Raw genomic sequence first — 26,894 nt, 5'->3', positions numbered from 1 at the left:
CTTCAAGATCAACTCAGGTATACTGTCCGCTGGGACACTCTGCAAAGCTCCTCCTCCCCACCTCCTCCACCTACTACCTCAGTGAGTCTACCTACTAGGCAGCTCCTCCTAGCATCCTGTGTCTATTATAGCACTGTATTATAATTACTGCTTTATTACCTGTGTCCTCCAGCTACAGTGCCCTCCTTAAAGTCAACCACTGTTAAATTTCATCTTAAAATTTAAATGAGAAAAAAAAGTGCCTTCTCAATAATTCATGTGGTAGCAGTAGAGGAGAAAAGGAACTAGCATTTGCAAAAGGCCTATGAGTCAAGTACTACAGCTAGGTCTTTTTGCATTATCCCTAATAAGAGGGTTTACAACAAATGGGAGGGTGGCCAGAATCTGGAATTTTAGTAACAGCTTGGTTAAATTTTGAGATATTACTTGCTTTTGTCCATTTCTCACCTCGCACCATTTTGAAGTCAAAGCTATCATTCAGATACTAATAATTTACTTAGGAATCACTTTTGTTCATATTATTTCAGAGTTAATTCATTTAGTATAATTTTCCCTGATTTGAAAAAAGGAAAGCCAGTGCTCAGATAAACAAAGCTTAAGGAAAGGTATGTATATATGTACATACATACACACACATACATATACCCTTAACTGCACCCATGTAATAAAACATTCATGTCAGGAGAAGCTGCCTTACATATAAGATTTTATGAAAACAGAAACATTACATGGGGAGGATTCACTCAGAAATAATTTGTAGCCTCTTCTATATTTTTTTTCTATATTCAGTAAAACAGTTAAAATTATTACAAAAGATTTAAAAGTCCAACTTACCTTTTCTTTAAGAATTACAATTGGTGAAAATGCAGAACTCATGAAATCATAAACATCAATTTGAAGTAAATATTTCAGAATCTGAAACTCGAAAGCATCTTCTGTTGATTTATAAATTTAAAAAAAAAGTTAACATTTGATATTATGTAGCTTTTTAACTGTCATATTAGAGAACAAATAACCTGTTTCTTACCTTTTTGAGGAATGTAATTTTCAGAAGACAAAGAGTTATCAGCTGAAAACATCTGGCTGTTTAACAGAGTATTGTCCACAAATCTGTAGATTTCTACCTCAGTATGCCCTTCAGTCACTAGTGATGATTTGGATTTTTCATCATTATTTTCAGAAGATGGAGTTTTAAAATGTACTTCTTCATGAGTAGGTAACTCTATTTTAGAGGCTGTATCTACAAATAAAGAGAAAAAAAAATTTTCTAATACTTGCTTTGTTGTGGGCTTCTCTTTTGTTTTCTAGGCAAGTCTTTCTTTGAACCTCTGTGGTCATTGTGACACTTCATTAGGAAACATAAATTGTGGCCTATATTAGATTTATTTTTGTTGATGGAATAAATTATTTTTGTCGATGGAATAGATTACCACAAACCTAGTGGCTTAAGCTATACGAATTCATTCTGTTATATAGTTCTGGAGGTCAGAGTCCTAAATTAAAAGTGTTGGCAGAATTATGCTCCTTCTGGACACTATGGAAGAATCTATTTTCTTGCCTTTTCTACCTCTGAGGCCACCTGCATTCCTTTGCTCGTGGCCCCATCCTCCATCTTCAAAGCCAGCAATGTAGTAACTGCCAATCTCTGTCTCTTACTCTGACTCTCCTGTCTTATAAGAAAATTCATAATTATATTAGGCCCACCAGGATAACCCAGGATAATCTCATCTCAAGGTCTTTAATCATGCCTGCAATGTCCTTTTTGCCATGTAAGGTAGCATATTCACAGGTTATGGGGTTTAGGACATGGACATCTTTGGAGGGGACATTATTCACCCTACCATTTCTTATTTTTTGGCCAAGGAAGAATTACAAAACCTGTATACAATTCTATTTTCTACATTGCTTTTTCGTCTGAAAAACTAAAAATAAATGTCAACATAAAACTTTGCTCCAGAGAATAAAAACAGTAACTGTTAACAACTCTTTTATATTATATAAACTTAAGACTAACAATGAGATAATATTTAGATCCCCATGAGATTTCCTTTCTGTTAGGAACACTTATATTATCCAAAAGGCTATAATATCCAAGTGCCATTGCAAAAATATGTATCATTATCTTTCAAGAAAATCAGTGAGATATATATTTCTTACTTTACATATTAGAGAACCAGAAAGGGTCATAATGATCAAAATCATTTACAATATTTACAGCCTGCTTGATAAAAAATCATTTACAATATTTACAGCCTGCTCGATAAAGCTTGATACTGATAGTTAATGCTCTATTTAGTAAATAGAGCAAACTTGGCTAGTTGCACAAAGAAAGATATTAGAATTTAGAATAAATAATTTCCAAATTCCAAAACCTAATCCATTCAATCATTCATATCTACAATACATATTTGCTAATATGCACTATTAAATATAAAAACCACTGTCATTCAAATTTTTAATGGAGCTGCTCCAAAGGTGGAAGAACTATCCACCACTAAATAAACTATATTTGCCATTTGCACAGAAAGGTGCCAATATTCTTAGGATATTTGAAATAACTTTGAAAAGGGGTTAGTGCCAATCAAATGTCAGGCATTATTGTACTTTTCCTACTCTCTAGAGCTTCACTAATCTCAAATTCCAACCTTTGTCCCTCCTTCATCTCATGTATTTTATATTATTGTGTTGTATTAGCCAGTATGTTCAGAGAAACAATGAATGAATACAGGTTTTTCTAATTCCACAATTAATACTTCCTTTTATGAAGTGAAAATTTTGCAGGGAGATGTGATTTTGAGCAATTCTTGTTAGTTCGCATATACAGGATATTTTGTATTTTAAAGCACATTATTTTATTTACTAATTTTGCAAATGGTTAACATGCTCAGATGCTAACCGAAAGGTTGGAGGTTCAAGTTCAACCAGAAGTGCCTCAGAAGAAAAGCCTGTGATCTACTTCCAAAAAATCAGCCACTGAAAACCCTACAGAGCACAGTTCTACTCTGACACTTATGAAGTTGCTATTAATTGGAACTGGCTCGAAGGCAACTGTTTTGGGGTTTTTTGGTATAAAACAAATATAGATAATGTAAGTCCAAAATATATTCTTCACCCCATTATTTGTTTTAAGAACTATCAAATTATTTTAGAAAACGTTCACAACGTTAAAATACATATTGTATGTTTGTGTTGGCTCAGTAGAGGCAAAATACTGAAATTAAAAGTATACTAGAAAAATAACAACTGTGAGATATTCTCATTCAACTGTTAGTAAAATACATACTGCCATGAGTATACACAAAGGTGCCCTGGCAGTGAAAGAGTTAAACACTCAGCTACTAACTGATGGGTTGGCGGTTTGAACCCACCCATCAGCTCCACGGGAGAAAGACCTGGTGATGTGCTCCCATAACGACTACAGCCTAGAAAACCCTGTGGGGCAATTCTACTCTGTCACATATGATCACTATGAGCTGGAAATTGACTCGATGGCACATAACAAGGACAATGAGTATACACAGGCTTATGCCTATTTCTCCTCTCAGACTCAATAGCAGTGTAAGACTGTGCAGTCTTAAAAATGAAACTAACTTGTATTTTGAATTTCTTTTCTGTACTATGAATGTGCCTGGCAAAGGCAAAACTTCACGAAATTAATGTTTTCCTCAATTTGGTAAACTCATAAATTCACGTATTATTGCTTCAATAAGATGAGAGTCATAAATTACTAAAAGGGAACTCAAGAAATTATAAATGTTTATCACTGCTTTTTTTTTAACACAAGTCAGGTAAATCTATCAGAAAAAATTCACATTATTCAACCGAGAATATGATCATTTCTTAGGGAAAATATAAGTTTAATTTTACATTTCAATGACAGAAAGCTAATACAGTTGTGAATAAAATATTTCAGCTGTTTCTGCATTTATGGTCCATATTAAATCTTTAAATGAATTATAATATCCTTAACTCAAATTCTGAATAAAAAATATATATGCACTTCTCTTGAGAATCTTCATCTTAGAAGTGTAATTGTTCTCTAAAATTAATGAAAATTTTCCACTTTGAAGCATGTATAGGTCAAAATTAGCCACATTTGTAATATTGCATCATATACTTATGTCTGTGCTATTCCAAGATAGCTATTAATTTATTTTAAAACAATTAATTCAATTTTAATCATAGTTTAAACTGATCACTTGATTGAATTGATTAAGCAGAGTTAAGAAAAAAAAAAGTTCTAGGTAGTCCTAGCCTAAAGTACAATAAGTACAATATCTAAGAAAGCCATGGTATCTATTTCTCAGTTATTTTTTCAGACTAGGATAGAAAAATATCAGTGCAGTCCTGAAAAGCAATATTAAAGAGTACTAAGTGAATTATTCAACTTTTAATGCTGCTTTTCGAGTTTATGATTCTTAACAAAACACTCCGATGCTGCCACTCATTCAGCATTGCTTAAAAGATGGAAGTCCCAATTGAGCAAACACATATTGGTAACTCAATAATACCACCTGTAGACACTAGAATTAAAAACAAGCAATTGAGCCAGGTGTTTCAATATAATGGGACTGTTGTAAATAGAGGGATCGAATAGTGATCTACAATAATGTTTAATGCCATTAAGGACAAAAGGGCTTATTCAATAATGAATTACACTCTATATTATGTGTGGCTATATTGATTCTCAAAAATGTCACTTTGAGGACTGAGATGCACCTGACCCAAGCCATGGTATTTTCAATCACCTTTGGTGCATATGAAAGCTAGACAATGAATCAGAAAGACTGAAAAATTAATGCATTTGAATTGTGTTGTTGGCAAAGAATACAGAATATATCATGGACTGCCAGAAGAATGAATAAATCTGTCTTGGAAGAAGTACAGCTAGGATGCTCCTTAGAAGCAAGGATGGTGAGATTTCATCTCACGTACTTTGGACATAGTATCAGGAGGGACCAGCTTGGAGAAGGACTTCATGCTTGACAAAGTAGAGGATCAGCCAAAAAGAGGAAGCCCTCAATGAGATGGACTGACACAGTGGCTACAATAATGGGCTCAAACAGTAATGGTCGTGAGGATGGTGCGGGACTGGGCAGTGTTTTTGTCCTGTTGTACAAAGGGTCATCATGAGTCAGAACAGGCTCAATGGCACCTGATAACATAATTGATTCTTTTAAAATGCTTTTTTAAAATAATATTTTAAAATTCTTAACTATACTTGGGAAACTATTTAAATAAATTCAATTGAAGTCTTTCTGTAAAATAGATGTTAATTTTGTAATATAAATAACGTTGCCTGATTTATCTATATCATAAATTCCTATATCAGCATGTTTTTCTGTATATGTGGGTATCCGAAGTCTCAGCCTTTCACACTGACTCAAGATCTATGATTCATTTTTCTTATTCGCTTTTTCTAATTAAGGCATGTTCTTATCATTCCCTAAGAAAGTTGTTGAAAATTCTGATTGTTTTAGCTACTTCTCCAATACCCAGAGAATAGGACCTACAGCCTTATCTGATTCCCTTTTTTAGGATTCTTTTTTTTTAAACAAATTCCTGCATGACTCCAGGTTGCTTTTCATTTAATTCATGTCGTAATGTTTTTGGATAATCCACACATCTTTATTTCTGGAACTTATATTGATTTCAGAGTGTTTTCATAAAAGTCCCCTCAAAATTAGTCTAAATTACATAAAAACACCTTATTCTCATTTGACTATTCATCAAGTTTTTCATATTTAGAAATTCTCCCAGAATCACTACATGAAATATTAAATAAAATTCACCCAAATGATTTTTTAGGATGCCCTGGAGTTTCTATAAATATACTCTGAAATATTTCTAGACATCAGTCTTTTGAATTTTCTTTATTTCTGGATGTGATTTTTTTATTATTATTATTTTAGTCTCTCTTCTTTCCAATTACTCTCATCTGCTTTTTCACAAGCATTCCTTTAGGATTTAACAAATTTGGAACAATATAGAATTATCTTTTTAATTAGCCTTTGACAATCTGGGAGCCCTGGTGCTGCACTGGTTGAGACCTCAGCTGCCAACCAAAAGGTGGGCACTTCGAATCTACCAGCTGCTCCTTGGAAACCCTATGGGGCAGTTCTACTCTGTCCTATAGGATTGCGATGACTTGGAATCAACTTGAAGGCAGTGGGTTTGACAATCTAGATCATCAATATTTCTTTAGTCATAAAATACATCACACTTACACCTTTCTCATTTGGAAAACGGTTAGAATCTAAATATCTGTGTGGTGGTTGAGGATGTTGAGCAAGCAGAGAGTTCACATTTTGGGGAATATTATGGAATGACATACAGTTCTGGAAGTTCAGGGAAATTGGTTCTAATGGAAACGTGTTTCCGAGTTCTCAACATTGTTGATCACTTCCTGTGAAAGATTTTCCTATCATCTCAGGGTTCAATTGTTTCTGTATTATCATCCAACATTTGCTGAATGTCTAATCTGTCTATCATAGAGACATCAGAATGGAGATGTGGGAAAGTCATATTATATAATTCTTCACTTAAAATACAATCCATGTGTTTTTAATCATAGGAGTTGCTAGATACCTGGACATCTAGAAGTATCCTCTGTTACTCTTGCTCTCTTCTGTTGCCCTTTGTTGAGCTCTAGGATTGAGAGATGTCATGGACTGAATTATGTCCCCCCAAAAACGTATATATCAATTTGGCTGGGCCATGATTCCTGGTATTGTGTGATTTTCCTGTATGTTTTAAATCCTGAGAAGCTCCTCAACCAGAGCAAGATTGAGGACAGGGACCTTCCTCCAGAGCCGACAGAGAGAGAAGGCCTTCCCCTGAAGCCAAGGCCCTGAATTTGGACTTTTAGCCTACTTTACTGTGAGGAAATAAATTTCTCTTTGTTAAAGCCATCCATTTGTGGTATTTCTGTTATAGCAGCACTAGATAACTAAAACAAGAGACTTGAGGGAAAAAGTTGTAAACCTTTTACTTGGTTTTTGCTTGAGTTTCCTCATTATCTATTTTGTACACACAAGGAAAGCCCTTGTTGTCACGGTTGTTCTTCAGGGGAAAACAAAGCACAAGAAAAAACTACAGACCTAAAATATGATTTAGAAATCAAGACTATTTTGAATTACTGTAGACGCCCTTAGCTAAATTATTTTGGAAAGGTGTAAATGAGCTCAAAATACTCATTACCAGACTAGGAAGTCAGTAGACACCATCTAAACTAGATGAATCAAAGCAAGACAGAATATATTTAGAAAACTAGAGATAAATACTAAGATGAAATTACTTTTAAAAAAAGGATATCATTGTCTCTGGGACAGAGGTGGGAATAAAGATTCACAGAGGAAACAAATTGCTTTTGTGAAAAAAAAAAAAAACTTCCTAAGCACTATTTAAATTTTTACCCTATTTACATATAACACTTAGATAAAAAGAAAAATTATTTTTAAATACCTTACCATCTTCTTGGAACATCAACATATCTCTAATCTTTCTTTTCCCCTTGGGATTTTATTTTATAATATTAATGTCTAAGTCCTAGAGTAAAACAGAAATTGAAAAAAGGTAGTTGATAAGGTTGTTGTTGATTTTTGAATATTTTGAGAAAAATGGATTCCTCAACTCTTTCATCAGATTTGTACTTTTACAAGTAAATTATGTTAAAAAAAAAAAAAACCCAACATAATAGATATTTTCATACCAACCTGACTGACTGTATCTGCTTTTAGACATCATAACTTTCGTATTATCTGTGGGATGATTTTCAACAGAAAATTCTTCTGTTTCATCATTTTCAACTATAGTATCTTCATCCAGTATCTGCTTGCGAAATGACAACTCTGTTTCCTTCGGAATGTTCTGGAAGTTCCAAGGATTGTCAAAATTATATAAGAACTTTTTAAAATATGGTAAGGTATCAGAATCATCTGTTTTCTCTAAGACTCTTTTCTTGTCTATTTGATCTTCAGTTTCCATAGTTTTTATTATTTCTGTTTCTTGTTCCTCATCTGGGCCACATTCACTTTCTGGAGGATGCTCATGTTTATTACCTCTACCTCCTTCTTCATCTTTTCTGTCATCTGAAATAATTTTATCTTCATTGACGTATGCAAAGCCTAATATACCTAAACCAAAATCAAACCAACTTGACTTGAGAAATGAGCTATCATTAGTGATTGGGTCTTCTTTTTCTACTAACCTTTCTGTACATGGAACTGTAGGTTCTTCATCAGGTGATATGGGATTGGAAACATCTTGCAGTAGGTGATTGCTTTCTTTGGACAATAGCTCAAGCTCTGTATCCTCACCTTCAAAACCTAAGTAACTTATAAATCTACCACCAAACCAACCAGTGGCTTGAGGTTTGAGAATGTGCTCAGACTCAGACACTAGTTCAGACTGCTTCTTTGGCACTGAATCAAATTCGGATTCAGTTTCTTGCTTATGTTCTATATGAGGCTCATCGTTATTTAATTCCTCTAGGTCATTCTCATCTACCACTGCTAATTTTCTACTTTGAAATGAGCTTTCTTGCAGAGGTTCAACAACTGATTCAAAGGCCTTCCCTTCATCTTGTGCCCTTCTCAGTCCAAACCACCCTCTCACTTCAGGCACAGCTGAGGATGGTGGGACATCATCCACTTCTGGAATTTGATCTTGGGCTTCTTCTTTGACAGTATCATGTTCCACACTTCCGGCTTCTACTTCTTCCCAGTCTTTTGATTCACTGGTACTTCTGATACCATCTGGAGCCTCTACTGCTAGAAATTGGTCTTCTAACAAAGTGCTTTCAGAAGTTGAATAAAATTCAGAGTCTATCTGAAAATCACTTTCATATACACTAAATTTTTGGTCTTTGTCTTCTTCATATGGATATATAGTTTCATCGTTATCACTGTTGAACTCACTATCTTCATTCTCAAATATGTAGCTTACTCCAAGAAGACAAAGAAAGTCAGATTCCTAAAAGAAAAGAAATATTATGATTAACATAAATGTACTAAAACTCCTTGTTTCTCCCTAAATATTTTAAAATGGATGATTGTGGTTTTCGCAAGACTACACAACTAGCTCAGCAGTAGAGCAAAAACTAAAATCACATATTCCAGTCTCACTTTTATAGCAACTGATTTCTAAGGCTTAAAGATATAAAACTGAATGAAAATCTTTTTATATTATGGTTTCTTTGTTATCAGATAGTTGAAGAATTTAAGAAGCAGAGACAATGCTTTGAGTATATTCTGCAAATAAACTGATGAAAATGCATACATGCCCATAAAACTTTGCACTGCCTAGGTGTGTACTGAGTGGACACACACATTCGTGTGGGTATTTGAGGGAAGCGAATTTCAGAGAACGTAGTCACACACATAAAAGCCTTCACAGATCAGACAGATCAGAGGCTCTTGTTCAGGGGCAGATTAACTAACAGGCAAGATAAGCACAGGCTTATTTGTCCTTACTTACTAATCTGTACTGAACACTTTCACATTTTTTCACCACATCAAAGATTGTGTTTCTAGGAATGGCTGGCATCTGTCTCTCTCCCAACCCCACGGCACCTTCCTACAGAATCAAATTCTGTTTTCAAATTTACAGTCCCTGACAGGGGCAGATGACCCAACAAAAAGGTAAGCACAGACTTACGTGTATTTACTAACTCATCTGTAGTGAACAATTCACTGAAACCCATGTGAAATTGTTCACTACAGATTAGTAAGCAAGCCCATGTTTACCGTGCTTATTGGTTAATCTGCCCCTGCTCTTGTGGCATGAAGGCCTGGTTAGAATCTGCACTAAAATACTCAGACTCCTTTTACTGAGGTCTTGCATATAGCCAAAGGAAGTAGGGATCCACTTGCTCATCTCACTGAACAACCAAATCAACAGGAAAAAAAATGGTGAGGGAATTTTTTTTTTTCCTAAAATGCTAAAACTTAGAAACAGTGGTATGTGTTGCATTTTGGATATCACCGTTATGAAATGAGAATAAAGAGCAGATTTTTTTATTCACTTCAGAATTGCAATTTTACAATATATTCTCCACACTGCAATATAGAAGGTAATTAAGAACAGACTCTAGAACGAAAGCCCTGGGCTCAAATCTCAACCCTGCCATCTACTAGCTCTGTAACCTTGGATGAATTATATGACTTCTCTAAGCCTGAGTTTCCTCATCTGTGAACTGGAGATGACCATACCTATCTCACAGGGATGTTGTGAGGATAAAATGAGTCAAGTACTTAGAATAGAAATTGTCTCTAGTAAACACCAGCCTAGTCTACCCCAAGGTTACACCTCCTCAAATGCAGCCAGTAATGAAGGGATATAAAGGCCCAATCCTCTTGCCCCAATTTCAGACAACTCTGAAGGGCCATCCCAGCTCCAGAGCTCCTTGTGAGACTAAGGCTTTTGATGCAACTGCATCACAGTTCAACATCTCTGTCTGTCCAATCCTACTTTTTAGTTTGTTTCCTCACAGGTGCTATTCCCAAGACTACTGCCCAGTAAACTTTGGATGCAAAGAGCAGTCTCAGAATCTGTTACCCAGGAAATCCAAGCTAAGGATTTGGGACTTCTGAATGTTTACTATGTGCCTGGCACTGGGCTAGGAGTCTATAGTAAATAAAAAAAAAAAAAGTAATTGTAAATTGTGTAAGTGCTATGTTGTTGTTAGGAGGTGCCATCGAGTCAGTTCTGACTCATAGCAATCCTGTTGTATACAACAGAACGAAACACTGGCCAGTCCTGTACCATCTTTATGATCGTTGTTACACTTGACCCTATTGTTGAATCCACTGTGTCAATCCATCTCGTTAAGGGTCTTCCTCTTTTTTGCTTACCCTCTACTTTACCAAGCGTGATGTCCTAAATAACTTCCAAAGTATATGAGACAAAGTCTCACCATTCTTGTTTCTAAGCAGCATTCTGGCTGTACTTCTTCCAAGACAGGGTTGTTCGTTCTTTTGAAAGTCCATGGTATATTCAATATTCTTCAAAACATCACAACTCAAAGGTGTCAATTCTTCTTCAGTCTTTCTTATTCATTGTCCAGCTCGTGAATGCGTATGAGGGGACTGAAAACACCCTGGTTTGGCTCAGGCACGCCTTAGTCCTTAAAGTGACATCTTTGCTTTTTACACTTTAAAGAGGTCTTTTGCAGCAAATTTGCCCAATGCAATGCATCTTTTGATTTCTTGACTACTACTTCCACGGGTGCTGATTGTGGATCCAAGTAAAATGAAATCCTTGACAACTTCGATCTTTTCTCCGTTTATTTGATGTTGCTTATTGGTCCAGTTGTGAGGATTTTTGTTTTCTTTATGTTGAGGTATAATTCATACTGAAGGCTGTAGTCTCCGATCTTCATCAGCAAGTGTTTCAAGTCTTCTTCACTTTCAGCAAGCACGATTGTGTCGTCTGCATAACACAAGTTATTAACGAGTTCTGCTCCAATCCTGATGCCCTGTTCTTCTTCACATAGTCCAGCTTCTCTGATTATTTCCTCAACATACAGAATGAATAAATATGATAAAAGGATACAACCCTGACACACACTTTTCCTAAATTTAAACCACATGGTATCCCCTTATTCTATTCAAATGACTGCTTCTTGATCTAATCTACTTACAGGTTCCTTATGAGCACAATTAAGTGTTCTGGAATTCTCCTTCTTCGCAATGTTATGCTTAATTTGTTATGATCCACACAGTCGAATGCCTTTGCATAGTCAATAAAACACAGGTAAATATCTTTCTGTTATTTCTCTCCTTCTAGCCAGGATTCATCTGACTTCAGCAATGATACCCATCGTTCTACGTCCTCTTCTGAATCCAGCTTGAATTTCCAGCAGTTCCCTGTTGATGTACTGCTGCAGCCGCTTTTAAATGATCTTCAACAAAATTTTACTTCTGTGTGATATTAATGGGGAACTCTAGTGGCGTAGTGGTTAAGTGCTACAGCTGCTAACCAAGAGGTCGGCAGTTCAAATCCGTCAGGTGCTCCTTGGAAACTCTGTCCTATAGGGTCGCTATGAGTCGGAATTGACTTGACGGCACTGGGTTTGGTTTTGGTTTTTGGTGATATTAATGATACTGTTTGATAATTTCTGCATTCTATTGGACCACCTTTCTTTGGAATAGGCATAAATATGAATCTCTTCCAGTCAGTTCGCCAGGTAGCTGTCTTCCAAATTTCTTGGCATAGACTAGTGAGGACCTCCAGCACTGCATCTGTTTGTTGAAACATCTCATTTAGTATTCTGTCAATTCCTGGAGCCTTTTTTTTTTTTTTTTTGGCCAATGCCTTCAGTGCATCTTGGACCTCTTCCTTCAGTACCATAGCTTCTTGATCATACGCTACCTCCTGAAATGACTGAATGTTGACCAATTATTCCTTCCATCTTCTTTTGATGCTTCCTGCATCATTCAGTATTTTGCTCATACAATCCTTCACTATTGCAACTTGAGATTTGAATTTTTTCTTCACTTCTTTCAGCTTGGGAAGTGCCGAGCATGCTCTTCCCTTTTGGTTTTCTAACTCTGGGTCTTTACATATGTCATAAAAATACTTTGTCTTCTCGAGTTGCCCTTTGAAATCTCCTGTTCAGCTCTTTTACTTCATTATTTCTTCCTTTCGCTTTAGCTACTCGACATTCAAGGGCAAGTTTCAGAGTATCTTCTGACATCCATTTTGGTCTTTCTTTCCTGTTTTTAATGACTTCTTGCTTTCTTCATGTATATCCTTGATGTCATTCCACAACTCATCTGGTTCGAGAGTAAGTTTCAGAGTCTCCTCTGACATCCATCTGTGTCTTTTCTTTCTTTCCTGTCTTTTCAATGACCTCTTGCTTTCTTCATGTATGATGTCCTTGATGTCATTCCACAACTCGTCTGGTCTTCGGTCACTAGTGTTCAATGTGTCAAATCTGTTCTTAAGATGGTCTCTAAATTCAGGTGGGATATAGTCAAAGGCATACTTTGGCTCTTGTGGACTTCCTCTAATTTTCTTGCTTCAACTTGAACTTGCGTATGTGCAATTGATGGTCTGTTCCCCAGCTGGCCCCTAGCCTTGTTCTGATTGATGATATTGTATTTTTTCATCGTCTCTTTCCACAGAAGTAGTCAATCTGGTTTCTGTGTATTCCATCCAGCCAGGTCCACGTGTATAGTCGCTGTTTATGTTGTTGAAAAATAGTATTCTCAATATAGAAGTTGTTGGTCTTGGAAAATTCTATCATGCGTATCTGGCATCATTTCTGTCACCGAGGCCCTATTTTCCAACTACTGATCCTTCTTCTTTGTTTCCAACTTTCACATTTCAATCACCAGTAATTATCAATGCATCCTGACTATAATTTCAGACTGCAGAAGCTGGTAAAAATCTTCAATTTATTCATCTTTGGCCTTAGTGATTGGTGTGTAAATCTGAATAACAGTCATATTAACTGGCTTTCCTTGTAAACATATGGATATTATCCTATTACTGATAGCATTGTACTTCAGGACAGATCTTGAAATGTTCTTTTTGACGATGAATGCAACGCCATTCTTCTTCAATTTGTTATTCCTGGCATAGTAGACCATATGATTGTTTGATTAAAAATGGCCAATACCAGTCCATTTCAGCTCACTAATGCCTAGGATATCAATCTTTATGTGTTACATTTCATTTTTGATGATTTCCAATTTTCATAGATTCATATTTCATACATTCTACATTCTGATTATTAATGGATATTTGCAGCTGTTTCTTCTCATTTTGAGTCATACCACATCAGCATATGAAGGTTCTGAAAGCTTGACTCTATCCACGTCATTAAGGTCGACTCTACTTTGAGGAGGCAGCTCTTCCCCAGTTGTATTTTGAGTGCCTTTCAATCTGAGGGGCCCATCTTCCAGCACTATATCAGACAATGTTCTGCCACTATTCATAAGGTTTTCACTGGCTAGTTTCTTTCAGAAGTAGACTGTTGAGTCCTTCTTCCTAGTCTGTCTTAGTCTGAAGCTCAGCTGTAACCTGTCCGCCATGTGTGACCCTGCTGGTATCTGAATACTGGTGGCATAGCTTTCAGTATCACAGAAACACGCAAGGCTCCTCAGTAGGACAAACTCACAGACTGAGGGGTAAGTGCTATAGAGTAAATAAACAGGGAACTGTGATTAAGAAGCAATAATTAGTGGTGAGTAGCAACTAGGGTCTTAAAAGCCTATGCCTTAGTTATGTAGTACTGCTATAACAGAACTACCATAAGCAGATGGCTTTAACAAAGAGAAATTTAGTCTGTCACAGTCAAGGAGGCTAAATGTCTGAATTCAGGATGCCAACTCTGGGGGGAAAGCTTTCTCTCTCTGTCAGCTCTGGAGGAAGGTCCTTATCATCAATCTTCCCCCTGTCTATGAGCTTCTCAGTGCAGAGACCCCAGGTCCAAATGACACACTCTGCTCCTGGCACTACTTTCTTGGTGGTATGAGGTCACTCTGTCTCTGCTCCCTTCTCTCTATCACAGAAGAGACTGACTCAAGATATAGCCTACTCTTGTAGTTAGGTCCTTAATATAACTGCCTCTAATCCTGATTCATTAACATCATGAGGTAGGATTTACAACACATAAGAAAATCACATCAGATGACAACATGGTAGACAATCAAACAATACTGGAAATCATGGTCCAGCCAAGCTGATACACATTTTTGTGGGATACAATTCAATCCATAACAGCCTGTGAGCAGCCATCTATGATATATCTACTGGTCCCATCCCAGCTGGAGCAAAGGAGAATGAAAAAGACCAAAGACACAGGGAAAGATTAGTCCAAAGAACTAACGGGCCACAACTACCACAGCTTTCACCAGACTGACTCATAACAACTAGATGGTGCTCAGTTACCACCACTGACTTCTCTGGCAGGGATCTCAACAGAGGGTCCCGGGCAGAGTGGGAGAAAAACGTAGAACAAAATTCAAATTCACCAAATAAATAGATAAATAAAAGACCAGGCTTGCTGATCTGACAGAGACTGGAGAAACCCCAAGAGTATGGCCCCCAGACACCATTTTAACTCAGTAGTGAAATCCCTCCTGGGGTTCATCCTTCAGCCAAAGATTAGACAGGTCTATAGGGCCAACAATAACACAAGTGAGGGACATGCTTCATAGTTCAACCATGTATATGAGACTAATGGGCACGCCAGTCCAAAAGCAAAGACGAGAAGTCAGGAAGAAACAGGAGAACTGGACGAATGGAAACAGGGAAACTGGAGTGGAGAAGGGGAAAGTATGGACACATTGCAGGGTTGGCAACCAATCACAAAACAATTAGTGTATTAACTGCTTAATGAGAAACTAATATGCTCTGTAAACTTTGACCTATATCACAATAAAAATAAATAAATAAGAAGGAATAATTACATTAGAATCATCATGGATGGCTGTCTGAGGCAGTAATGTTTAAGCCATGACCTAAAGGATATGAAGGGACTAGCCATGTGAAGAACTTAGAGAAAGCATTCCAACTAGGGGCAAGAGTCTGCTTGAGTCTCTGGGCTGGGGAAAAGCTTGGCATGTTCTAAGAACAATCAAAATGCCAATGTGGCTGGGAGTATAGTGAGTGTGGGGAGAGTGGCACAAGACTGGGTCAGCAAGGGGAGCAGAAGCAGACTATGTGACACCTGTGCTGCCAGGGTAAGGGGTCTGTGTTTTATTCCATTGAAGGGCTTTAACCAAGGGAATTACATGATCTGATTTTCTGTTTTTGTTTTTACAACATCTGTTGCTTTTTGGAAAACGGCCTGGAAAGGGATAATGCTGAGGCAGAGAGACCAGTAAGAAGGCTATCGTAGTATTTGAATCAAGAGATGACAGTGCCTTGGATTAGGGTGTTGGTGAGAGTGAAAATGGGGAGAAGATAATATACTCCAGATACATTTTGGAGATAACACTGATAGGACCAATTATTATACAGTAAATGGATGGTTAATTCCAGAGTTTGTGTTAGAAAAGAGCCAGATAATATTGGCTCAACTAGGCAGAATTACTTCACACTGACCTCATTTACAGTAAATTGGCTTAATCCGGAATCTAAATAGGTTAATCAAGTTCACATATTGAAAAGTCCCCTCCTGTTTCCTGTTTTTACTATCAAGTCCAGCATTAACAAGCTCAACATTATCAAGCTTATTAAAAATGCAAACAGAAAAAAGAGGTTATTCAGATATAAGACACATATGGAATGTGGTGAGAAATAAAATCTGGTCCCAATAGGACAAAAACATTAGTAATAATGTCTAACACTTATATAAAAAAAAAAAAACTTATATAGCACTTACTAAATGTTGTTCTATGCACATTACATATATTTACTTATTTATTCATAAATAAATTTATGAGGTAGCACTATACAATGATCATTACCCTAATTCTACAGATGAGCAAACTGAGGCACACAGGGCCATATAACTAGTAAGGGGCTGAGTCAGGCCTTGAACTCAGACAGCCCACCTCCAGAATCCATGCTCTTATCTACTATACTGTCTGTCTGTTAATTGTTCAGAAAGCAAAATCTTTGCCTGTCATCGACTTCATCTTATCCAAGAAAATTTAAGTTCAAATAATAAACGAGAATGACTTTACTCACTTTAGTTGATAATTGAACTTCCTCAGATATGAACACCTCTTCAATCTGGACTGCATCTCTGGGAAAATATCCAAAGTCCTTGCCTTTCTATCAAAATGAAGAACAACGATTATCGAGGAAGAGTGATCAAAGCAATAATGCCTACTGAGCCTATTTTTTTGCCCCATGTCCTTGGCTTTCATTTACTTCAACTCACAAATATTAATTGGCTTTCAATTGTCCTCTAAAAGAAAGTGAGTGAAGTCATATTCTTTTCGTTATTCAAAAGGAACAGCATTAATTTAAGCGAACAAAAAGCCATGGTGTAACATGCCACTTTTTTAAACTTCAGAAGGGAAACCTTTGCGTATACATATTTTCTTCCTTTTACTGTCTCTTAACGGCCTTCCTTGCCCTGGTGGACCACAGATTTGCCCTGGCAGACCTAGCAGAAATCAAAAGGCAAGGCATTCCCCAGACACTGCTAGCTCAGAACTGAAACCACACACAAAGCGCACTTGTCAGACAAAGATTAGACAGCCCTATAAAATACATAATAGCACACGTGAGGAACGTGCTTCTTAATTCAATTAAATATACAAAACCAAATGGGCAACTCCTGCCCAAAAGCAAGATGAGAAGGCAGGAAGGGACAGGAACTGGATGAACAGACACAAGGGAACCTGGGGTGGAAAGGGCGAGCGTGCTATTACATCGTGGGGACTGCAACCAATGTCACAAAACAATATGCGTATAAATTTTTGAATGAGAAACTAACTTGAGCTGTAAACTTTAACTTAAACTAAAGCACATTAAAAAAAAAAAAGGCAATGGTGGCAGTGGCCAAGCTAGAAGGAGCTATCACATATTCAGCATTTTCAGAGTGCCAAAATTAAGAGGCTTGAACTCTAAACGGGCCACAGGTAGATTCATCAGGATAGTAAAGTTCCACAAGCCCTTCAGGGAGAATCTGGCTCCAGTCATCTTTTCTGGGACAACCTTGGTAGCAGAAATCCTCCATGTAAGTACATGTAGGATATCCTCCAAGAGTGAAGGCTTCACACAGCCACTCTCAGCTCGATTTCTATTCCTGTCAAAGTTTAAAGAACATATTCCTTTAGTCCTCTGGCCAGAATCATCACAGTCAATTGTGTTTCTTTCAGCTCCCCAGTTGCTCCAATTATATAGAAATAGCCTGAGGGTGGGCTCCACAGGTTAGTTCCTATCTGCATGGACTAAACATCTAACGCCCCAAAATAAGTGTGCCTGAAGCTTCACCCTTGCTACACACTTTAAACCCTGCTTTTGTATAGAACTACAATTTTCACACAAAGGAAACAAGGAAGAAAGCTTTCTTTGCCTCAAATGACACTGTGTCATCTTTCTTATGACTGTATTGGACACCTCCAGGCATTCAGGACATACACTGGCATATGGAAGGCACCTCTAAGCAGTCAGGAAGTCAGGAGCTCGAGGGGTCAGGCAAACCATTCTGCCCAGCAACAGTCAGAGGTCATACAGCTCTAATGTGAAAAAGCAGGGTTTCAAATAGAATCTGCTCTTTCAAACAGTGACCACAGTGGCTACACAAGGGAGAGATCTGGTGCATGTGCAATACAGAATGATGTATGTATCAGTTTGGACATGCTGGGAGTAGTATCATTTATCATAGCATCTTTTCATTATAATGCATAATGAAACAGAGATACAAACCTATTTCCCATTGAAAACATTAATCATTAATTTTCCTATGTTATACATTCAGACGATTCAGGCTTCTGGGAATTTCAACGTACTAGGACTTTGGGCTCAATAAAAGGCTCTCCTAGTTGTTATTTTTTTTTTTTCTATGAAAGATTCATACGCCAGCTTCCTGGGCTACTAACCTTTCTAAGGATCACTTTGGTAACAACTCAGCCCTTTATTTGCTCAGAAAGACATATCATTTAAACCAATTAACTAAAATTTTCCGTACTCTCCTGTATTTGACCACTGGCAGCACCAAGGAGTGGATGGGGTTGACTAGCCATCGCATAATCTCCGCCAGCACCCTTAATTCCAAATATATACAAAATCTAAATTTAAAAAGTATGCACGTTATATAAAAATTAATTTCATGGCATTCTCTGAGCCCTCCGTCCTCACCAGACTGCTTCCCCAAAAGCCTCTATTATAGAAATTCTGGAACCACCACTGAACATACTCAGTTTTTGTTTGTTTAAATATGTTAAGGTTTTTTAATATTTACTCAGTGCTTTGAGATTCTTAAAGTTTCTTTAGAGATGAAAAGCAAGCATCTTTGTGCAAAAAAAAAAAAAAAAGAAAAAAATTTTTTTTTTTTTGTGCAAGCTGGTCATTTATTCTGAATTGTTTTTAAGACTAGATACTTACACTTCCTGCCCACAAATCTTCCCTTTCTCCTGCAAGTTTAACATAAACAGATATCTCTTCTCCCTTAGTGAAGTTCAGGTATCGGCAGTCAGGTCCTCTGTAATCTCTCACGGCTAAGACTCTGCTTATTAAAGCTAGGTAAACAAGTAAAGAAAAATACACACTTGAAATTAAAATGTCATTTCTCTTCCTCCCATCTTTATCTCTTCCAATTCGTCCAATGTATTTCCAAATGCTAATTTCCTTGCATCATTTATGGCCTTAAAAACCTCAGTATACTTCCCACCACACACAGAATCAAGCCTAAACTCTTCCATTTGGTATCCAGTGCTGTCCATACCCAGCTCCACCTTCACTATCTACAAGCACCTCCTCCTACTTTATACAGCTCAGGGCTACCATCAGGCGCTTCTATCCATCGTCCCTGGAATATGCCATTATTATTCTCCAGTTTGTATGGAAGGGAAGGAAAAGATGATTAGTTTGCTTCCTGGTACCTATTGTATCCTGATAAGCTCTTTCAAATTCTTTATTTTATTAAATCCTCAAAACAGATCTGTAAGGTAAATAATCTCATCTCAGTCTAACAAATGAGCCTTTAACTGAAACACAGAATTGTTCACACAGCTGAGGAATAGTGTAGCCAAAATTGCACTGAGATTCTGTCCACTGCAACATTCACTTTCCTTATTCTGGGTGCTTATTTCTGCTCTTTCCTAAGCCCAGAAACCCTTCCATCACTCTTCACGGACCACTCAAATCTATTTCCTCTATGACACATCCCTAATCATTCTAGCCTATTCTGATTGCCCCTTCTCTGAACTTCAATATTACCTACTATTCTTACTACATTGTATCACTATTTAACTGTTTCGTATTGACCTGTCTTGTCACCATCCATTAGAATGAAAACTCCTGGAGGGCAAAAGGTTTACTTCACTTTGCATTTGATTCATTTTAGATGCATACCACCCAACCTCAATTCCAGCACATAGTAGAACCTCACTAACTATGAAAGAATCGTTACCAATATACTAGATTTAGTTAGCCCTTCAACATGCAAAGTAATACACATATCTTATTAACCATTATAATTATATGTAAAACATTTTTTATAAAGTCACACAATTAAAATAAAAACATTATAAATGATTATAAATCTGAATGTTCCTTTTTCAAGTTCTGTGTCTAGCTCTAAGGATACTAAAATGAGGTTGTACTATAAAGAAGAAAAGAAAGATAATTATTATAAAACATTGCCTAGTAAACTTTTTATGTTAAATCATATCAAAAGGGTTAAGGACAATCTTACTCTTAAAATTTTTACTTATAAGGTATTTATATTTATACTAATAATATGTTACATTTTTAAAATTACATGTTGCACATTAGAAATAATTCTTTTATATTGGAGAGATATAACTTATTTAAAGCAACTCTAATATACTAGGATGTAATTTATTTTATGTCATAAAGCTACTAAAAATACATATTCTTCCCTGAGAGACCGAATTACTGGACTGAGGGCTGGGGGCCCTGGTCTCAGGGTACATCTAACTCAACTGGCATAACATAGTTTATAAAGAAAATGTTCTACATCCTACTTTGGTGAGTAGTGTCTGGGGTCTTAAAAGCTTATGAGCAGCCATCTAAGATACTCCACTGGTGCCACCCTATCTGGATCAAGGAAGAATGAAGACAACCAAAGACACGAGGGAAAGATTAGTTCAAACGACTAATGGACCACAACTACCACAGCCTCCATCAGACTGAGTCCAGCACAACTAGATGGTGCCCGGCTACCACCACCGACTGCTCTGACAGGGATCACAACAGCGGGTCCCAGACAGAGCTGGGAGATGAAGAGAAAAATGCAGAACAAAATTCTAGCTCACAAAAAAAGACTTGACTTACTGTTCTAACAGACTGGAGAAACCCCTAGAGTATGGCTCCCAGACACTCTCTTAACTCAGTACTGAAGTCACTCCTGAGGTTCACCCTTCAGCCAAAGATTAGACAGGCCCATAAAACAAATTGAGACTAAATGGGCATATCAACCCAGGCATAAGGAGGAGAAGGCAGGAGGGTCCAGGAAATCTGGTAATGGGGAACCCAAGGTCAAGAAGGGGAGTTGTCGACACGTCATGGGGCTGACAACCAATGTCACAAAACAATATGTGTATTAATGTTTAATGAGAAACTAATTTGCTCTGTAAACCTTTATCTAAAGTACAATAAAAGTAAAAAAATAAAATAAAAATATATATTCCTAACACCAATTTCCAAGGTCCCTGGTGGCACAATAGCTAAGTGCTCAGCTGCTAACAGAAAGGTTGGCAGTTGAAATCTACCACCAGCTCTGTGGGAGAAAAGATCTAGAGATCTGCTTCCATAAAGATTTCACCCTAGCAAGTGACCATCTAGGATACTCCACTGATCTCACCCCTTTGGGAGCAAGGAATAATGATGAAAACTAAAGATACGAGGGAAAGATTAGTCCAAAGGACTAATGGACCACATATACCACAGTCTTTACCAGACTCAGCCCAGTACAACTAGATGGTGCCCGGCTACCACCACTGACTGCTCTGACAGGGATCATGATAGAGAGTCCCGGACAGAGCTGGAGAATAATGTAGAACAAAATTCTAACTCAAAAAGAAAGGCCAGACTTTCTAGCCTGACAGAGCCTGAGGAAACCCTGAGAGTATGGCCCCCCGACACCCTTTCAGCTCAGTAACGAAGTTACTCCTGAGGTTCACCCTTCAGCCAAAGAGTGGACAGGCCCATAAAATGAAACGAGACTAAAGGGGCATTCTAGCCCAGGGGCAAGGATTAGAAGGCAGGAGGGGACAGGAAAGCTGGTAATAGGGAACCCAAGGTTGAGAAGGGAGAGTGTTGACTTGTTGTGGGGTTGTTAACCAATGTCATAAAACAATATGTGTACTGTTATGAGAAACTAGTTCTGTAAACCTTCATCTAAAGTACAAAAAAAAAAAAAAAAAAAGATTTCATCCTAGGAAACCCTATGCGGCAATTCTACTCTGTCCAATACAGCTGCTAAGAGTTGAAATAGACTTGACAGCACGAACAATAACAACTGATTTCAATATTTTTACAAAATAAATAAATATAGAAACAATTGCTGTATGATAAATTTTAGAATGAATAAATCATGATGGTTTGAAATAAAAACATTTTTTGAAAACAGGAAAATTCTGATTCTGAAATAGAAACTAAAAAATATAAGGACTTTATATTTATATTGGTATGAATAGCCTATTCATACCAATTGATTATATTTATCTTAAAAAAAAAAAACAGTAAAACGGCTAATTTGTTTTTGATACATAGACTAAAACCAATAAATTTGCTGATATATTTATATGTCAGACTACTCTTTATCCATTTGTATATTTACATTTAATACTATCACAAAACGCCTTGCTTCCAGCATTTTCTTTTTATACCAAGCTGTAGTTTATAATTGCAAATATTCTTCAATATTAATGCTCATTCTTATCACACACATCCACAATTACACTAGATGTCATTTCAGAGCCTCAATTTAAGAGGAAAAGAAAAAAAGCAAACTTACTTTCACATTCCAAGTCGCCACAGTTTTTAAGGTCTGTCAACAGTTTTGTACTCTCCAGACTCTTTGTCAAAGAAATAACCAAAAGAAGGATTCTGTGAACTCCGAGATTCGCCATGCTAAAATGAACAACCAGGAATTCAAAATGAGCTTTAAACTGATTGTTCAGGTGGTAGATATGCCAGGCAAAACAGAAGATACCCTACTTTCTTCACTAAATATAAGAGAAAAAAAATTGAGTTTTTTTTTTTTTTTTAATTCTTGGGTAACTACATTTTTTTCTCTCTTTTTAGTCTTAACTTGAGAGACAAACACTGTTCTCAATCTGCAGTGTCAGGTATCCAGATAACACACAACAGTTTAATAATTAACAGGGATTTTTAGTTGGACTAATGTCTTTATAAAGGTGGCCCAGTAAAACTGTCTCACTTAAAGGCACACTGCATACAACAGGATAGTTCTTAAACAGTCCTCCACGAAAAGGTAATCTCTGCCTAACGAAGTCTAAGGAAGATCAGTCAACAAGTGTAAACTGAGTATTTGCTGCATGCAAATACCATCATCAGTGGAGAAAGTATATAGTTATATGTAGAAACAGTGATAACTTGTTAAAAGCACAGTTTTTGAAATACCATGATGAAAGTTATTTAAGAAAGCACCCGAATTTTCATATTAAAAAACCCTTCAGTGTTACTGTGAAGGTGAAATTTGTATTTCCTTAAGAATAAAAGGTAAAATGTATTAAGTACTTTGTTTCAGGCGGAAACCCTGGTAGTGTAGTGGTTAAGTGCTATGGCTGCTAACCAAGAGATCGGGAATTTGAATCCACCAGGTCCTCCTTGGAAACCCTGTGGGGCAGTTCTACCCTCCTATAGGGTTGCTGTGAGTCGGAATCAACTCAACGGCAATGGGTATGTTTCAGGTGCTATTTTAAATATTTAAGTGTATGATCTCATTTAACCCTCACACCAACTCTTTGAGCTAGGCAATATTATCATCCCCATTTTTTCATATGAGGAAACTGAGGCACATGGAAATTGGTTAAATCACATGCCCAATGTCACTTACTGAGTAAGGGAAGAAAAATTCAAACCTAGGCATGGTGACTCCCTATACCCTTAATCACTGTGCTTTGCCACCAAGGATCAAGTCATCTGCCATGAAAGATGTCCACTCTGTCTCCAACAATACTGCTCCAGAAACAGCAGCTACAGTATTAATTCAGGTTTTAAAAAGTATATATATATATGACAGAGAGAGATGTCCAAAAGAATGCTCCCTAACACTGTAGGAGTGCGTAGTGTGACTTCAGATGGTATTCACTTTCTTCTTCCTGTTTTTCCATATTGTTTGACTTTTTTTTAAATCAGTAAGCATGTATATTTTAAAATAACAATAAAGCTATTAAAATCAAGTCATCTGAATGTTACTGCCACTTCAAAAGAATCAAAGCCCTTTATTGGAAGCTTATGTGTAAAACAAGGTATTAGTAGATTGGCAGAATCCAGTTACCTGATTTCAAACTCAGGAAGGTATTCTTCTAAGCCTTTCTTTGCTCTACGTTTTCAGTGTGTTTGAGCTTGCTAAAAAACAAAACAAAACAAAACTCACTGCCATCTAACATGCACAAAATCTGTCTGCAGGCTCTTGGCCTCCAGTTAGAACACAGCACTTGTGTGGCACCACACTCCCCTCTAGTGCCTGAAACAAACACATACTCAGTACCTGAGCAAATGTTGGCTTTTAAGCCTCTAAAAACATTTTTGTTTGTTGTTTCCAAGAAGATCCTGACTGTCAGGTCTAAGATTCTTGCACCCTTAGAAAGTATCCAATAGACCATGCAGATGAGGGCCTGGGTCTATAGTCATTTGGCTTGAAGTCAGAGCACAGCATAGTTGTACACATACATATACACAAAAGTGTAGATTAGTTTCCCGAATACCATTGCAAATGTGTAAATTACGCTGTCAAAGAATTTAAAGAAGGATCACCTCTTTAGCTTCAAAATATGGTACAGGATTATTTGTGTAACTTGCATTACCAAATTCAATACAAGTAAAAAATATTTAGTAATTAATGGAACGTAACTATCCTTTTTTTTTTTTTTTTAACTATCCTTGTTTTGTATCCTTTATTAAAGACATTGTGGCTAAATTCCGAACTAATTCATTTAATCATGTTCTAAATTAAGAAAGACAAGAGACCAGCGAAATTTAAAATTGTCTATTGAGTGACTTGAAAATTTGAACCAAACAAGATCTGAGCCAAAAACAAGAGAAAAATCCTTGCCAGGGTACTAGTCGGGAGAGATTTGTTAACACTAGAAATGCTCCCACTTTTCCTGGTAATGCACTCAGATGATCTCACTTTATGTTCAGATCATTATCTAAATATAACCTAACAAGCTATCTGAAAATGTGGGAGCATAATGTTAATTAAGGGAGACCTGGTGGTGCAGAGGTTTAGCACTCAGCTGCTAACTGCAAGGTTCCCGGTTCAAACCCACAACCACTCTGCAGGAAAAAGATGTGGCAATCTGCTTCCATGAAGATTTACAGCCTTGGAAACCCTATGGGGGTAGTTCTATTCTGTTCTGTAGGGTTGCCATGAGTGGATGGTGGTGGGTTTGGTTTGGATTGTGGAATGTTAATTAACTGTCCATCAGACCCAGGTGGAGAGGTTGGTGGGTGAAGAGAACAAGAGCATTAAAGAAGCCAAAGTATCAATTTTCACTATAAAAAACAGTGGCATTAATTAGCCAGATGTTATCTAATTATGGATCCATTTGTAGATTAAGTGTTGTGTCAATATTCAAATACAATGCTACTGCTGAGGAAGGTGCCATGGTAAAACAACTTAGACAGGAATACTGATCTGGAAGACCTATGGCAGTCTTCACAAACCATACAGGAGGTAAGAGTACTTACTGCACAAAACTAAACAATGAATCATCAAAGCCAATGTTCAGTATCTTAGAGATAATGGCACAGAGCTTTTTTTTTGCATGAAAACAAAGACGTAACCATGAATATTGCACTTCTACTGCTTGGTGATGTTGTCTTGGGCACTATATGGTACCGTCTTCTTAGCACTTCAGATTTCCTAAAGTGGGAATGTATTTTCTTCAACCAGCTACCTGCAACTCTGACAATTTACAGGATAGAGAAATTTAATTAGAAGTTACTTGGGATAAGCGGAAATCCTGGTGGTGTAGTGGTTAAGAGCTATGGCTGTTAACAAAAAAGTTGGCAGTTCAAATCCACCAGGTGCTCCTTGGAAACCCTATGGGGCAGTTCTACTGTCGTATACAGTCGCTATGGGTTGGAATTGACCCGATGGCAATGGGTTTTGGCATAAGCAGAACTGATAAAGCTGGGATGTTTTTACTAGGGATGGGGAACAAGAACAACGGAGCCTTTGGGAACGGTTGCCATGGTAGACAGGTGCACAACAAGAGAAGATGAGGCCCAGGAGAGATAGAGATTCAAACTGGTGTGGAAGATATGGAGATGGCCCCCACATTCCCTCTGTAAATTACGACTGTCTGCCCAGCTGCAGGGCATGCAGTTAGCAGACAGCCTCCAGCAGAGAGCTACTTCAGGATCTGCGTCAGCTGCCAAGAGCCACCTTCCTAGGACAGCCTGCATCTAGTAAGGAGAAAGTTCAAAGGCAGGGCCATTTCAGCCTTATGTGGGACACCCTGCTGGGCATTTCTCACCCCAGAGCTTCCTGCTGGGTTGGCAGAGGAGGCTTCATTGGGCCTGCACTGAAGGCTGACTTCTCCTTCTGCCCAATCCAGCTTTCTCTTTCCTTTCATAGATGTTGATCCCTAATAATCATCTTAAAAAGCCAAACTCTTGTCTCAGTATCTGCTTCTAAAGGACCCAACCTCAGAAGCTGGTGATTCACAGGCACAAAAGATGACAGAACATGCACATTTTAGCCTATGATCTGTTCTAGTCACTCCATGCTCTTTATTGTTTTTGTGTTGCTGAGGGCTGTGTTGTTCTGCCCACTTTTTCTCATTCCGTCTGTATTAGAGTCCCACCAGGAAGCAGATAGTCATTCAGTTTTGGCAGGCGGGAGGGCATGGGGGTGGGGGGTAACACTCCTCAATGATTAGGGAGATTTTAATGAAAGCCTGATTTACAACAGAGGAACCTTAAGCCTTCAGTAAAGAACTTGGCCAAGAGAACATCACTCTTCTCCCACCTTCTGACTTCCTGGTGGTGACTTCCATGGAGCAAGTACAGCCAGATGCCACAGGATAAGGGAATCTTTTGAA

General features: G+C 37.4%; 1 protein-coding gene across 1 annotated transcript in view; it reads right to left on the bottom strand.

The window, feature by feature from the left end:
- The window catches only part of MIA2 (MIA SH3 domain ER export factor 2), a 117,535-nt gene extending 94,793 nt beyond the window's left edge, over nucleotides 1-22,742 (bottom strand). Inside the window, exons 1-6 of the mRNA XM_023546124.2 lie at nucleotides 22,613-22,742; nucleotides 19,015-19,148; nucleotides 16,645-16,731; nucleotides 7,716-8,973; nucleotides 1,028-1,240; nucleotides 835-935 (exon numbers count right to left, since the gene is read on the bottom strand). Of these exons, the coding sequence (XP_023401892.1) occupies nucleotides 835-935; nucleotides 1,028-1,240; nucleotides 7,716-8,973; nucleotides 16,645-16,731; nucleotides 19,015-19,148; nucleotides 22,613-22,727 (1,908 nt within the window). The 5' untranslated portion in view covers nucleotides 22,728-22,742. The remainder of the gene's footprint in view (nucleotides 1-834; nucleotides 936-1,027; nucleotides 1,241-7,715; nucleotides 8,974-16,644; nucleotides 16,732-19,014; nucleotides 19,149-22,612) is intronic.
- Nucleotides 22,743-26,894: the final 4,152 nt, after the last annotated feature.

The sequence above is a fragment of the Loxodonta africana genome, chromosome 10 (genome assembly GCF_030014295.1).
Source record: "Loxodonta africana isolate mLoxAfr1 chromosome 10, mLoxAfr1.hap2, whole genome shotgun sequence".
NCBI lineage: Eukaryota > Metazoa > Chordata > Mammalia > Proboscidea > Elephantidae > Loxodonta > Loxodonta africana.
The sequence above is the reverse complement of the archived record's forward strand: the minus strand, read 5'-3'. Positions and strand labels throughout refer to the sequence as shown.